The sequence below is a fragment of the Balaenoptera musculus genome, chromosome 17 (assembly GCF_009873245.2).
Source record: "Balaenoptera musculus isolate JJ_BM4_2016_0621 chromosome 17, mBalMus1.pri.v3, whole genome shotgun sequence".
NCBI lineage: Eukaryota > Metazoa > Chordata > Mammalia > Artiodactyla > Balaenopteridae > Balaenoptera > Balaenoptera musculus.
In genome coordinates this window covers 28,591,415-28,607,920 of record NC_045801.1, presented here as the reverse complement: position 1 = coordinate 28,607,920, position 16,506 = coordinate 28,591,415, and the positions used below count along the sequence as shown (strand labels likewise).

Genomic DNA, 16,506 nt, shown 5'->3' with positions numbered 1-16,506 from the left:
ACCCATGTTTAACACACCAGAAAGTTAAATTCAGTGAAAATGCTGAATTTATGGCTTGCTGAAGGAAAGAAACGTATCTCCCCCATTTTTGGCTGTCTCTGTGGGTTGTTTTGGGTCAGCTAGAAAATTAGCTCTGTAACTCCAGATGGACCCCAGCATGGTACGGCCTGTCTCTCCAGGGACAGACACAGGTAGCGAAGGAGTTGGCTGCCTCCCAAGTGCTCTCAGCCCCGTGATAAGGGACTTTGTCCAAGACCTTTAGAAGCAAGACAACTAAATGCCCACTAAAAGTTTGGCAGCCCTGAGAGCTTTACTGCTATTTAGAGATTACCTCCCTTCCCCTCCATCATTCATATTCTACATCTTAAAATATTCTCATTGATTTCCCATCCCGTGCTGGGTGAGCAGCTGAGGGATCACTTGTCTGTATTACAGTCTACGGTGTCTCCCGTATGAGGCCAGAGAAGCACCGGGGAGAGATGAGACTGGGAAATAGCTCCCTCAGAAAGGATCAATATCTTCATAGATGTGCGATAGCCAGTAACTGGATTCCCAGCTCAGAGCCAGCCAAGATGCCTCATTCAGAATTTCTAAGGTCCCATTCCAATGAGAAAAATGATCAAAGGAACTAAACATACCCTAGGTACAAAGGAAAGGAAACCAAAGCAAGACTTATTAAGACAAGCTTTTCCACATGCTTAGCCATTCTCCAATAATTTACCTGGAAGAGAGAACACTCAGAAAAGACTAAATAGGACATTGAACCCACAGCAGATGACCTGCAGCATTGTTCCAGCATGGCTCATGAAAGAATTCAGACTGACATTTCATTTTCTAAATTGAGATGTTATTATAATTTGAATCCCAGGTGTGCCATCTGAGTTTTTCCCTTCCCAGCATGTTTCCAAATATCCTCCTCCTGTGAACAAGAAAACATCCAAGCAACAGGAAGGAAGCCAGCCTTTCATCATGCACAATTATCAGTCTCTGTAATCAATACCGAAACCTCCACCCTACAGTAGTTGTTAGTGTTGCAGCAAGTTTTGCATCTAATCCTCAAGTCTAGCTGCACATGTTACCTAGCACACAGCTGCTTTCTACTCTTAGCAAAAGAACTTGAAATCAGAAACATTCCAAAAATATGTTCTATCAAGACTTAGTATCACAGTATGAATAGGAATATCTTTGTTAGGTGCTGAGACATAAACACTGTGTTGAACTAAGAATGAGGCTTGCTTTTTTTTTTTTTTAACATCATCTGGGCCCTTTTTTTTAATTGAAGTAAAAATTGAAGTATTTTTAATTGAAGTAATTTACAATGTTGTGTTAGTTCTGGTGTACAGCAAAGTGACTCTGATAAATATATATATATATATATTCTTTTTCATATTCTATTCCATTATGGTTTATTACAAGATATTGAATATAGTTCCCTGTGCTATACAGTAGAACCTTGTTGTTTATCTATGTTATATATAGTAGTTTATATCTGCTAATCCCAAACTCCTAATTTATCCCTCCCCACCGCTTCCCCCTTTGGTAACCATAAAATTTGTTTTTTATGTCTGTGAGTCTATTTCTGTTTTGTCAATAAGTTCATTTGTATCATATTTTAGATTCCACATGAAAGTGATATCATATGGTATTTGTCTTTCTCTGTCTGGCTTACTTCACTTAGTACGATAATCTCTAGGTCCATCCATGTTCCTGCAAATGGCATTATTTCATCCTTTTTTATGGCTGATTAATATTCCATTGTGTATATATAGCACATCTTCTTTATCCATTCATCTGTCATTGGACATTGCTTCCATGTCTTGGCTATTGTAAATAGCACTTCTATGATCAGTGGGGTGCATGTATCTTTTGGAATTAGAGTTTTCGTCTTTTCCGGGTATATGCCCATAAGTGGGATTGCTGGATCATATGGTAACTCTATTTTTATTTTTTTGAGGAACCTCCGTACTGTTTTCCATAATGGCTGCACCAATTTACAATCCTACCAACAGTGTAGGAAGGTTCCCTTAAGAATTAGTTTTTCATCCTCCCTGCTCCCCTGCACACACAGCCTTCATCAATTCCAACCTTTAAGCAGCACATGTCTTTTGGGTTTTTTTTTTTTCTTTTTGGTTTTGCAAACTTCAGGAAAAAAGTATTTCTTCCCCAAATTCAAGGTATTATAGTAAGGAGGATAAGGAGACTTTAGAGTCAAATATACATGTTTATACATGTTTTTAAACTGTGGCTTTATTCCTTAGCGTATGACATTTCTCCGCATCAGTCTTACCCTTTGTAAAATGCAGATAAAGTAGGGCTATCATGAAGAAAATGCCAAGCACATTGTCTGGTACATAGTAAGTATTTCATAAATCTTAATTCTCTTTCTCTCCTTCATCTGCCAATTCCCATTGCTAGATTGTAATACCTTTCATTTTCATCCAGTTTTCTTCATTCTAGATTGAAACATGTTAAGAAATACTGCACAGTCCCCAGATTCTCAGAGATTCTCAGAAAGTGAGGCTTACAGCCACTCCGGGTCTCTCTTACCCTGAGAGGTGTTGGTGTCATTTTACCCTGAACCTTAGCTCTACTAACTGGGACGGCTCAACATTCCATCACTTTTTCTCACTCTTCATGTGTCTGTGCCTCTGCCTGTCTTTGCTCTTGAAAGAAAGTACAAGCTTTGAGGGTTCATCCCACATCAGAGTTGGGTGCAGAGCTCTGCCCATTTCCCACAAGAAGTGACTCACACTTGGTATTTGGTGACGCTCAGTGATTATTCTGGAGACCTGGACATGTCACAACAGAAGAGTCACATCGTGTTCTGCACAGAAATATGCCACCCTGTTACTTCAGCTCTCATCTGTGCTCTTGTATCTTACCAACAGCAGTGGCCACTTGTGGCTCTACTGGCACATGAAGTCCCCCTGACACATAGAGTCCAGTTTCCTGTGCCCACAATCGTCTCACTCAAGAAACAGCTCTGCTGGACAAGTCCACCTTCCTCAACACCTCTAGAATTGTGAAGAAATTTTTTTTCAATTTTACTGGACATACCACACTTACAAATGTATACTTGAAAAATCTTGTGTCACCATTTTTTTCACTTAATCACTACTTCTCCTTCCTCAGCATCACCAAATACAACCACAGTTTCTCTACTGTGAACCTCTGCTAACATTTTTATGGACCTTTTTAATCAGAGTAGAGCCCAGAAAACACTTCAGAATTCTTGCCAGAATGGCTATTCTGAAAAGAACATTTAGATATAGTACCTGACAGGTGGAGTCAAGAACCCATGCATTAGCATCTCTGTGTGGCTTCTTGTGAAGAAATCCACAACACAGGATATGACAGTCCACAATCTCTCCACCATGAATCACCACTCAGCCTTCATTCACTTTTATTATACTTTAACTGACTTTGAGTTGATTCCAAGCCCTTTTCTGGCCCCATCATTCAATTTTTAAATCCCGTCAATGATCTCACACCAAGATATGAAGGACCCCACATTGATTACAGCTGTCTTTTTTAAACTGTCTGTGCAGATACTAAGTCAGAACAAAGTAGAACAAGCTGAAAGTGGAAAATTCCAGAGCCCCCCAATCAGTGTAGAAGCTTGGCTAAATTCAGATTTATATAATTGTCTAGTCAAGTTTTTCCTTCAGTTGGCTCAACTGATGTAACAAAATGCAAGAGGTCATTGATCACAGGCCATCTGAGAGCAAAATATTCCCAGTAACAGAACACTTTGCTAATATGCAGCAATGCAGGAGAACGTGGATAGTCTCCAGACACAGAACGTATTGTCACCCTTCAAAAAATGGCATTAGAAGATTAAAGGCTAACTTTTATATCCATTAACCAACAAACTGTGTCCAGAAGGATGTACACTTCTGAAAATGGGAATATTCCAGTCAGAAGTGCAAGAACTAGAGCACTTCGCTGATTTAAAGAGCCCTACACCCACACAGACCTCCACAATTATATTTTAACATTTGTAAAAAATATTTACTCAATAATAATTCAACTGTTAATTGAACACTTATTATATCACAGGCATGCACACAAAGGCCTTCTCCCAACCTGTTATGCGACCCTATAAAAGTTAGTTGTTGATTTACTTTGTTCATGAAGCCAAAAACAGAGCTTTAGCATTATAGAATGTGGGATCCAATATTGACAAAGAGCCTGTTTACAAACTGAAGTTAGCCTAAGATGCTCTTGATGATCACTCATGAAAGTGGTAAATATTCTTTGAGTGCATTTACTGATGTGGTTGTCACTTCCTGTAATATGGCTTTGCCTTTTTAGTTCTAAGAAAGCTTTTTCAGATTGCACTGAAATTTAGATATTCTGCACCTAAATGACAGCCAAAGGTTTGAATGGGCCTTGGTACATTTTATTAAGTAATTTTTGTCTGGCTATTCTTTTTAAATCTTCTATAAATTCAGTTTTTAAATTGACAGTACTCCTAAAAAAGGATTTAATTATTTGCTTTCTTCTCAAAGTGATACCTCTATATCTTTCTATAGCTCCATGTCTTCAACAATATTTCAGTTATAATGAACTTTATTTTTTTTAATTTTATTTTTGGCTGCGTTGGGTCTTCATTGCTGCACGCGGGCTTTCTCTAGTTGCGGCGAGCGGGGACTACTCTTCGTTGCCATGAGCAGCCTTCTCATTGTGGTGGCTTCTCTTGTTGCAGAGCACGGGCTCTAGGCACGCGGGCTTCAGTAGTTGTGGCATGTGGGCTCAGTAATTGTGGCTCGTGGGCTCTAAGCACAGGCTCAGTAGTTGTGGCGCTCGGGCTTAGTTGCTCCATGGCATGTGGGATCTTTGCGGACCAGGGCTCGAACGGTGTCCCCTGCATTGGCAGTAGGATTCTTGACCACTGTGCCACCAGGGAAGCCCTATAATGAACTTTAAAAAAGAAATAATAGTAGGTCTGGAAACCAGGGTCCTGGGTCTAGAGATGCACTGTGTTCTTAGATAGCTACAGGAAATTAATATAAATTCTAGTAATTTCTTTAACACTTCAGGAAACTGCATCACCTCTCTGAATGCAGCAATTAAGATGATTACCAACAATCACTGTGATTAGGAACTGAATCTCTTCCTATAGTTCATCAGCATCTTGAGGGATACATATGCTCCAGGTGTTATTTCCCTTTGCCTGGCCTTATAATCCCCAAATAACAAAATCCCATTATGTGAAAAAGATCACAAACATGTCTGAATATTGTGTTACCATTAATAACATATAAGTTTGATTTTCTTAGAATGTTCAAACTGGAGAGACTTTTGAGAGGAATCCGGATTGTGTATTTACTGGCTCGGAATATGAGGTTCAGACATAAGTCATGTGACCTGCCCAATCTCCTCAGCACTCAGAGGTGGATTGTGAAATCAAGATGCTGGACACCAATTCCAGCTCCTTCTGTGCCCACTGCACTTTGTCCCTCACTAACATACAGAAGGACTATGCCACAGTATTTATCTCCCAGGGGAGAATGTCCAGATAATAGCAGGACCCATAACCAGGCACAGGATTTTTTCTGAATCATACATAGAATCAAAAGTCAATTTTTTTTTCTGAATCAGTACAAGAATTCCAACTAAATTTCCCAGAGTACTGAGGTATCAACCATTCCCCATGACCTCCTAGGCAGATTAATAAAACAATCTCTGATAATTAATCAAAATGTCCTCAGATTCTATGTAAGCAGATCCTCATAAATGGCATACTATTAATTGAGCTGTAACCCAAAAAGAAGTTTCCATTTTATTTTTTTATTCCATTTTATTTTTTATTCCATTTTATTACTTTCACATTTTAAATTTTGTTTGTTTTTTCCCTAGGAAATTGGTATGAAGGATTCCTATCTGCCTTGATATGACAATATTCTTCTCCCTAATCAGTACTTTCTAAATGTAACACTCCAATTTGGGGCAAAAAATCATATGTGATTCCAGGGCTACCAATGATTCCTGCCGATAATGTTATCCTTTCCAAATACTTCAAAAACATTTTTCATTGGAGTATAGTTGATTCACAATGTTGTGTTGGTTTCTGCTGTACAGCAAAGTGAATCAGTTAGACATATACATATATCCACTCTTTTTGAGGTTCTTTTCCCATATAGGTCATTACCGAGTACTGAGTTCACTGTGCTATACAGTAGGTCCTTATTAATTATCTATTTTATATATAGTAATGTGTATATGTAAATCCCAATCTCCCAATTTATCCCTCCCCCCCACATCCCCCCAGTAACCATGTTTGGTTTTTTTAACATCTATGACTCTATTTCTGTTTTATAAATAATTTCATTTGTACCATTTTTTTAGATTCCACATATAAGTGATATCATATATTTGTCTTTCTGTGTCTGACTTACTTCACTCAGTATGACAATATCTAGGTCCATCCATGTTGCTGCAAATGGCATTATTTCATTCTTTCTTATGGCTGAGTAATATTCCATTGCATATATGTTACAGCAATTTGAAGGCTTCAGCTTACCATATATGTTGATTTTTGTAATTATCTAGAAAGAAAACTAGACTTAGAGTTGACAGACCTTAGTTTAATAACTAGCTTTGCTATTTATATGTGAGCTGTATGACCTTATTTCTCTGCTTCTCTGAGCTGTTTCCATTCATCAATGAGATGGGAATAATAACACCTGTCCTACAGATCTCACTGGGACATGAACAGAAAATGGTTTAAGGACAATGAAAGTACTTTGTTAATTCCAAGAAATTAAACAATTAACTGCTATCAGGACTCCATTCAGGATTCAGGGTATTGACAAGAAAGTGGCATTTTCTCCCAGATTATCTTGATTGCTTAGATCAAGTGTGTCTAAGAACAAAAAAAGAAAAGAAAAGAAAAACAGATATTGAAAAAGTAATTTTGTGTCTACACTTGAGAAGAGGCCGACCACACCACTTGGGCACTGGACTCTGTTCCCTATTCAAGAACATAGTTCTTCCAATTGTCTTCTTTCTCTTTCTCCTGGATCATAAGATTTCCCCTCTCTATGGGGATTGTTCCCTAAGCAAACAAACATGCTGTGATGTCTCTCATCTTTAAAAAAATAGACTCTTCATCCCCCTCTGGCAGCCCTTCTGCTTTTCTACTACTTTTCCCAGAATAACTCAAAAGATATGTTTATAATCACTATCCACTTTTCCCATCTTCTCTTGAACCCACTCTAAACAGGCTTGCCTGATAAATGAAGGTTTTTATTTGTATAAATAAATAATGCTTTTCTCCAAAACTACTCATTTCCTCTTACTCATGCTATTCTGTCTTGTAGTTGTTCTCCAAGTTACAAGAGTAGCCTAAGAGGGTTGGCCCAACTATTTTAGTTTTGTCTTTTACTCTTGATCTTTCTTGAGTCCTGATCTGTAAAATCAGTTAGTACTTTTTACTAGGCATTATTGTAATAATTATCAGAATTATTTCAGAATTATATCAAATATTAAATGTTTAATATTCTTGAATACTTTATAACTTAAAAAGCAATATGCAACCCAGCAATTCCACTCCTATTATAGACCCAAGAAAAATAAAAACATACATGCACACAAAAACTTGTACACCAATGTTCATAACAGTATTATTCATTATAGGCAAAAAGTGGAAACCACCGAAATGAGTGGATAAATAAAATGTGGTATATACATAGGATGGAATGTTATTGAGCAATTAAAAGAAATGAAGTACTGATATAAGCCACAACATGGATGAACCTTAAAAACATTACGCTAAGTGAAAGACACTAGTCATACACAAAAGACTGCATGATTCCAATTATATGAGATATTCAGATAGGCAAATCTATGGAAACATAAAGTACATTAGTGGTCGCCTAGGGCTGGGGAAGGTAGACAGTGACTGCTCATGGGTATAGGGTTTCTATTCAGGATGATGAAAATGTCCTAAAATTAGATTGTGGTAATGGTTGCACAGCTCTGTGGATATACTAAAAACACCTGAATTGAACACTTTAAGTGGGTGAACTTAATTATATGTAAATTATATCTCAATAAAGCAATGTACGAGGTTAACATCATTAGTCATAAGTCAAGCTAATAGCCTGCGCCCCTGATATGTTGTGTTGAAAATGGCAGTTCACCTCTGTGGCCTTCCTCCAAAAAGTCCATAACTTCATTGTAACCATGAGGAAAACATCATCCAAACTCAAGTTGAAAGGTATTCTATAAAATGCCTAACCAGTTCTCCTCAAAACTATCAAGACCATCAAACGTAAGGAAAGTTAGAGAAACTGTCACAGCCCAGAGGAACCTGAGAAGATGTAATGACTAAATATAATGTGGTATCCTGGATGGGATCCTGGAACAGAAAAAGGGCACTAGGGAAAACTAATGAAATCTGAATAAAGTATGGAGTTAACTAATTCTGTGTAAGAATAGTCATTAATTGTGACAAAGAAATGCACCATACTAGTGTAAGGTCTTAGTGATCGGGAGACTTTGGCGTAGGGTATTTGGAAACTCTCTGTATTAACTTTGCAACTTTTCTATAAATCTAACACTATCTTTTTAAAGGTAATATACAAACGTTAGCTAATAGTTTTAGAACTTGTAGTAAAAGTCATAGTACTAGTACTAGAGATAGTAGTTAGTAAAACAAGGTTCCTCAGCAGCCTAGAATAGAGAAACTAGTTAGCCTCTGGTTTTTCGCAGACAGCACACATATGCAAAGTTGAGCTTGTGTCCACTCAGAGAAATGTAATCTCAACCTTAACAGTCAGATAGACATCTATCCAGTTCATGTCTTTTTTAAAGAAATTTTTAGAAGAAGAAAAGAAATCCTTGAATGGGATCTTTATCTAGAGATTTTATAGATTACAAAATGATGTTTTGAGGACTGAATTGAAACTCTCTTGTGAGAACTATATGGCACTTATTCCACATAATTCAATATCATAAAGAGTAAAATATATATAGTAGGGCTTGATTCTAAAGTTTCCAGCTGATCCTCATGAAAAAGATAACCCTTCACCATGGTGGCCAAGGACAGAGGCCTGCCCACCTTAGACCCTCCTGTTCCCACCCTGCTCTTCTCAACCATCTCTGTAGGCAGTTTCTCCAGCTGAACACTATGTTTTAATCAACTGATTTTTATGACCTCATTTCCTTGCCCTCAATATACTCTGCAAAAATGGCTGCCTACTTCTTCGTTGATTTTTTAGCTCCATGGAGCTGACCCTTTTAGGACTCAACACTCTACATCCCCTTTGGCAGCTGCATCTCCCCTTCTGTCCTAGCAGAAGGAATGCCAAGCACCCCACAGAAAATGATGGATTTTGTTATGGTTTCCACAAGCTTCCTAGAGAAAAGAGATTGCTCCACTTCTTTCCATGGTCTGCAGTTAGAACTTGAACACTAAATTACTTCTGGTCTTCATGCTATGCCCCACTATCTCATGCCTCCAGATTGTCACACACACCCAGTCTCTGCAGTAACACTTGTCCTGCCTCTCCTTATCTTCAGATTTTGGCTTAACTATCACTGAGACCAAATGCTCACTCACCAATTCTCAACCCCAAGTCCAGATCAGGGGCTCTCATAAAACCAAAACTTTCCTCTGTCTTAGCATTTGTCACATTGTATCAGATTATAAGATACATGAAGCCATTGGCAATGTGTCTCTGGGTCACTGTCGAATCCTCAAGAGCCAAGACATTGACTGGTACACAGTAGGAATGCCAATGAATCTCCTAGAGTAAATGGGTAAATTAATTCCTTCCCAATCAAAAATATATGGTAAGATCATTTTCCCCTGAAGATTGTTTCATGCTGTTTCTCAAAGACCTTTAGGTCCTGGGGCAGAGACTTCTGTAAATAAGCAATCTTTCAACTCATTGTGTATCCCATGCACTTTCCCAGTAAAAATGTCAATGCCTAAAAACAATGGCCCAAAGATATTTTCAAATTTGCATTTTTGTCACTTATTTGGAACCACAACAGAAATAAAACTTCAGCAACCAACAGTGAAATTAATTGGGTATGAAAGACAATCTCTAGGACATTTCCTTTCTAGGTATTTGCTCCTGTATTAAGAACTATTAAAATCCAAGCTATGGCTACACCAAAAACTTGTGAACATTTTAGAAAGTGATTAAGCTCAATCAAAGATATTTGGAATTAACTAAAAATAATTATGAGTGAGATTAAATGTATTCTCTATTATCCCACTGGAGACATATTTCCCTCCGGGTCAGTCTTAGAAACATCACTGCATTTGTTTTATTTTAACACCTCCTTAACATTTAAAAAATGTATATTTCAAACAAAAAGCTGAAGTATATTAAGGACTCATTTTACTAATCAACCAATCTCTATTTAAAAGGGATTTTTAATATTAAAATATTAAGTGTTTGCAAAAATCCTCTAACAATATTTTGGAGTATTAAAACCCAGAAAAGGAATACTCAAGGAATGGTGTCTCCTCCAGGATGGAGTATGGAGTGAATAGGGGGCAGCTCCAAGGGAACCAGGTTCATGAAGCCTCCCCTTCTCTGCAGGTGGAGTAAGTTAATCCTTCCTCAGAACCCTGGACTCATATATATCACAAGGCACATATCATAGTCTGCTTATTTTTAATGTATAAAGTCAGTGACTTCACAATGCATTGATAAAAGCAACATGAAAAGAGGAGAGAGCCTTACTCTTTGAATCCCCAGCATCTAGAAAAGTCCCTAGGATATGGCAAGTGCTTAATAAATGTTCACTGAATGAAAAAACAAAAAACCAGAAAAGGACCATGATTACATGTTTTGAAATAATTCTTTCCATGCCTGAATTTATTCAACATTAATTGAGGGCTATCTTATGTCACGTACTGTATTAAATACCTGAGGAAAGAGAAATGAATAAACTTTACTCATGTCCTGAAGAAGCTCACCATCTATTGGACAGGTGGACAAATATAACTCATTGCAATAAAAAGTTTGGGGAGTGATGATGCCAAAGTATGCATGGGGGCCTGTGGAAGCGCATGGCAGAGATACTAACCTAGAAACAGATTGCTTTTCTTTGAGACAATGAGAGTTGCCCCCTTACATTAAGTAAAAAGAGGTAGGTAGATATTATATGTGAATTCAGTGTTTCATCTGAAAATAGTAGGGAAAAATAAACAGATAAAATTCAACCTTTAAGTTCAGAAATTAAGCAGCAATAAGTATGTTGAAATTATACTTAGAAGAGATTAAATGTTTTTGGCAACCATGTGGGAGTAACATGGTAGAAATATCATTAATGAAAATGCAAAAGACTTTCACAGGGAGAGCAAAAGTATAAAGGAAAGAGCATGGGCTTTGGCTTAAGCAGACTTAGCTTGAATCATGGCTGTCACTTACTAGCCATGTGTCCTTAGACAAATCACGTATACTCTCTAAACCTCAATTTCTTCATATGCAAAAGAGAACCAATACTAGCTTACACACGGAGTTATTAAAAGCATTAAATAAGATTATGTTTACATATCTTTATGACGGGCCATTATAAAGACTCAAATGTGATGCTAGTAATCCAATTGTAAATCAAGCCAGGGGCTCAAATATAAGATGCTTAGTCCTTGGCAAGGAGTGGGAGGATGTTGGTAAGTGTGAAGCAGTGACCTGATATCAGAGAACCTGGAGTACCAGGCAGTGGAAAAAGGCAGGGATGTGAGTGATGATGATGACGATAAAGATGATAATTACTATGGCTCCTTCCAAAGCTCAGAGTATTTATCACTGAATTAAGCCTTTAGTTTCCTAGGATCAATTAAAGTATTTACTCATAATCTTAAAAGTCAGCTTTGAAAAAGCAGGCTTCCATTAACCTCTTGTCTGAATAGATCCTCTTCATCTCTGAAAGAAGTCAAGAATCTCTGAAATGTTTTACTTGGTATTATATGAACCAATGTGAAAATCATATCTTCCCACTGAACAACTTCCCTACCCCAGTAAGCCAAATAGAAAATGTAATTATCCTAATGCAGTGAGTCAGCAGGACCGTGAACAGTGATCGCTCAGGGAACAGTGAGTGAGGTAGAGCAGGAGGGCTCGGGGCACATTCTTAGAGGGTAGGGAGGACTTCAAGAAAGTGATCAAAGGGCCCTGGAAGCAGAGGAAACACAGTAACTTGAGAGTAGGTGGGTAGATAGCTCATAGGTGCCATTGCAAAGAAGTTGTAGGAGTTGTTCAAAAAAAGATAGTAGTGGTTCAAAAAACGATAAAGGCTATGTGTGTCCCTAAGTGAGAAGTCTTACAGCAAATGATATGAGCCAAAGAAGGAGGCAGTTACTATAGAATAACAGCAAGAGGGTAGCATTACCCCCACGATGTGGGATTCATGGGGAGTTCCTGGGGTGGACAAGATATAGTTAAGGGTAGGACAGAGCCCCAATATCAGAAGGAGTGCTAGGAGGGGAACGGAAGGTATTCTAACACAGGAGAGCAAGATGGATTCTATTATTAGGATTAAGTACAAGGAGCTGAATTTATAGTAGATACTCATGACAGAGTAGGTATCTAGCTGTGAAATCCTTATTTCTACACTAAAGAACTTTTAAAAGCCCTGTCTAAAAACAGGATCTCTCTCAATGCCAGAACAAGATAGAGGCTGGTGGAGAGGGCTTTAGGGAAACAGCTGAGAGGTTAAGAAGGATGAAAGAGGAAGTATCAGTTCCTTCTATTTGCAGTAGTTTTCAAGTTCAGAACATCTAGAAAGTCTGGACTGAGGAAGCTGAAATTTGTCAAACTCTGTAAGAGACTATAGATAACTAAAAACTTATTTTAAAATATGTAAAGTGTTGCTGTTGAAAGAAAGGTGAGTAAAGATGGGATTAGACCCTAGGTCTCCTAGTGTTCACCGCAGACACTTTTGGTGCCCTGGGTCACATCCTCTTAGACAGACTGTGGTTTCAGCCATGATTTCATGGCTATTGTGGATGGTTCCTGCTTGCTGAGAACACTGCACTACAGGTATCCAATGTCCCCTGACTGTCTCTCCTCTTCTCCGCCTCAAGGTTCTGTCTAAAGCCCCTAGGAGTTTCCAGGTAGGTGAAACTTGGAAGTACCGTGCATTTAAAGCCCCTAAGGCACCTCTCAACAAAGGGGAGATGGCAGCCAGTAGATAAATGCCTCAGCTTCCCTGTCTCTGGACGGATGATCCCGAAATGCATTACTTGATCCACAGTTGCCCACAGTGGGAGTTGTCTCAAAAACACACCCTATTTTGGCTTTTCCTCCTCTGTCACACTCTCTTCTATGCCTTTAATCCTGCTTCCTGGGTTCATCTCCCAAATACTGTAAACTGCCTGCACTTAAGTCCTTGTCTCGGACTACATCTTGGGAACTAAATGCTGGAGGAGGGCAGAGGGGGAGTCGTTTTATTTTCATGTTTTGGTTCTGTTTTGTTTTCATTTGTGTTTGCTTTGCATTTCTGTTTCTCCATAGGTCACCAAGATGCTGGCAGTGGTTGTCATTCTGTTCGCCCTTTTATGGATGCCCTACAGAACTCTTGTGGTTGTCAACTCATTTCTCTCCAGCCCTTTCCAAGAAAATTGGTTCTTGCTCTTTTGCAGAATTTGCATTTATCTCAACAGTGCCATCAACCCAGTGATTTACAATCTCATGTCCCAGAAATTCCGTGCAGCCTTCAGAAAGCTCTGCAACTGTAAGCAGAAGCCAGTGGAGAAACCGGCTAACTACAGCGTGGCCCTCAATTACAGCGTCATCAAGGAGTCAGATCATTTCAGCACAGAGCTTGATGACATCACTGTCACTGACACTTACTTGTCTGCCACGAAAGTGTCTTTTGATGACACCTGCTTGGCTTCTGAAATAACCATTAGCCAAAGTTGATTCATGGAGTAGAAGAAAATGGATGATAAAGAAAATGAGAATCTGTGCAGTTATCAACCCAAGAGAGGAAACAGCCAATACTCGTATGTGACGACAGAGCAGATAAAGTCCTCGCCAGTGCTCTAACACATACTGCCCCAAGACACTTTAACCCATTAGAATGATTCACAGCTTCCTTCTCGTATCAAGAAAATGTATATCATAGAAAAACTGAGCAGATCTGTGAAAGGTCCAAATGGTGGAAATTTTCCATTTAATTTGAGACTGTATTTTCTGGGGCTGTGAAGTTTAGATAAAACCTAGACATCAGTTTACCTTATTCAAAATAACTTTATCAAACGTATTTTCTCACCCCCCCCAAATTATTTATACATGTGGTAGTTTAGCAACATGAAAATTTTTAATGTTTTCATTTAGCATTTCGTTTTAATAAAGTGCAGTGCTATTTTCATGAATATTTAAAACTACAGGGAAAAATAGAAAAAAATTTGATGAGTAAAAATGAGATTTCAAACAAATATATTCACCATATGAAAAAAAAGTCATAATGCTTATAAAATTCTGAGTTGATTTTTATATCTTACAAAGTGTAGTTGGTCACCATTCAACTTTAATGTAAATAGCCAAACCCCAAAATAGCCAAAATTACTAATTGAGAAGACATGTAGATTTGATATTTAGATAAATCCAGCTCTGTACTCTGCAAGGCTTCTAAATGATGGGTGAGACAGGAGAAATATCAAGATTAAATAACTGTGAAGATACATACTAACATATAATTAATATTGAAAAGTAGCCAAGACAAGACCAAGTATTCAAAATAAGGTTTTACTTCTTCCTCTGAGACTTTTAAGGAAGAAAATCCTATTTGAGCATTTGAGAAGAAAATCCTATAAACTACTGAGCCATGTCAAGCAAATCCTTCTAGCTGAATCTAGCTAAAAGTCTGAAACATTCTCAAAAGCTTAGTTGCTATTCTAAGTCAGCCAAAGGCTGACTATTACACTTCCAGCTGAAGACTCCCCACTGAGCATTGTAGTCTATGGATTTTAACTTGTGTGCAAGTGTCTTTCCTTCCTGCCTGCTTGTCATTTGTAGGTTCTCTCTCTTTTTTTTTTTTTTTTAAATGCTTGTGACATTTTGTTTACAGATTCTAAATCAAAGCAATGCAAAATTTTGTTGGCTTTATTTCCAATAGAGCTAAAACTAATTTCATCTCATTATTAATATCTCTTTATAGTTATGACTTAGACCTGCTCTTCTATTCCAGTGATTATTAGAGAGGTGTAAATGTGAATCTGTCAGGTCCTACTTTAATCCCTTTCAATTGACTCACCTGCTAAGATTTGGCCAAGTGTAAAAATCGCCCTTGGTGTTGGTTCAGTAATAGCTGATTTTTAATGACTGGGTCAAAAAGTACTATGTACTAAGTGCCCCATAGACTGGCATTTTCCCTTTCCAGGGTATATCCTTATCTTGTGGATTTTTTCCTGAAACCTAATTGCTAATGATAATTACCCACACAAACACCTTCTTTATGAAGGATATATCACTCTATTTTGGAAACGTCAGTTTTTAAATGCTGCTTCATGGAGACTCTGCCATCCAGAACCTCAGTCCCGAATATGCTTTGGTGAAAATTGGCCTCATCTACTCCATGAAAACATTCTTATCCTGCCACTGTTTCAGTAAACCAATGCAAGCAAACACTTATAGGAAATACACTAAAGGTCTATATGCACGACACTAAGAAAACTATTTTAACTGACTTTTCATCCTGGATTAAATATTAATTTTGGGATCATATAGATAGAGCACTAGAGTTACCCAACCCCAAATCACACATGCACGTATGCAGGTGCATACAAACACATACACATGGATGCGTAAATTGCTTATCCATGGGGATTGGAATGTATTAGATTTTTTTCATTATGGAAAAGAACTGATATCGTTGAGCATGTACTATGTCTCAGGCATGCTGGTAGGTATTTAATCAACATTATCTTCATCACAGTCTCACTACAGCTGTGATTTTCTTATGATAAGACCAGGGATCAGGGATTAATTCCCTAAACTGTATAGATATTAGGGAAAGAAAATGAAGAAATGTCTTTCTTTTTTCTTTTTTTAAGCCAGCATGCTGATTAAAATTCTTGTGACCTGATGGCTTAAATAATAAAAAAAAATATATTCTTTGCAGAGTGGTAATATCAGGTGTTGAAAAAAATTATGATTAGTTTTATATGTTATACACAGAACACAATATACTCTTCCCACCTTTGGAAATTTAATATATGGGCTCAGTTTTTGTTTTAATGTTTAAAAAGTTATCTGCTAATAATCTGTTAGTTTTAGACCACATGGGAAATTCAAAAGAACACAGTTCATAGCGTTTCAACTCTAAAGCAAATGCCATTATGAAATTAAATGTTTCCATGCAATATCCAATAGATATTTGGGTTTACACAGCAGAAATATAACTTTTTAAGGTATTCTTTATCACACTGTACTAAATCATAAAATATTGCCATAAATAATCAAAAGTTAACAAACCATCAAATGAAAAATAAAGAGATTAAAAATTGCTGACGTAGTGATGTTATTAAGGCCTCCC

The 16,506-nt window shown here is 37.6% G+C and overlaps 1 protein-coding gene across 1 annotated transcript in view; it reads left to right on the top strand.

The window, feature by feature from the left end:
- Positions 1 to 14,146, top strand: part of TRHR (thyrotropin releasing hormone receptor) — a 43,165-nt gene extending 29,019 nt beyond the window's left edge. Inside the window, exon 3 of the mRNA XM_036830427.1 lies at positions 13,482 to 14,146. Coding sequence (XP_036686322.1) covers positions 13,482 to 13,889 — 408 coding nt within the window. The 3' untranslated portion in view covers positions 13,890 to 14,146. The remainder of the gene's footprint in view (positions 1 to 13,481) is intronic.
- The last annotated feature ends 2,360 nt before the right edge of the window (positions 14,147 to 16,506 follow it).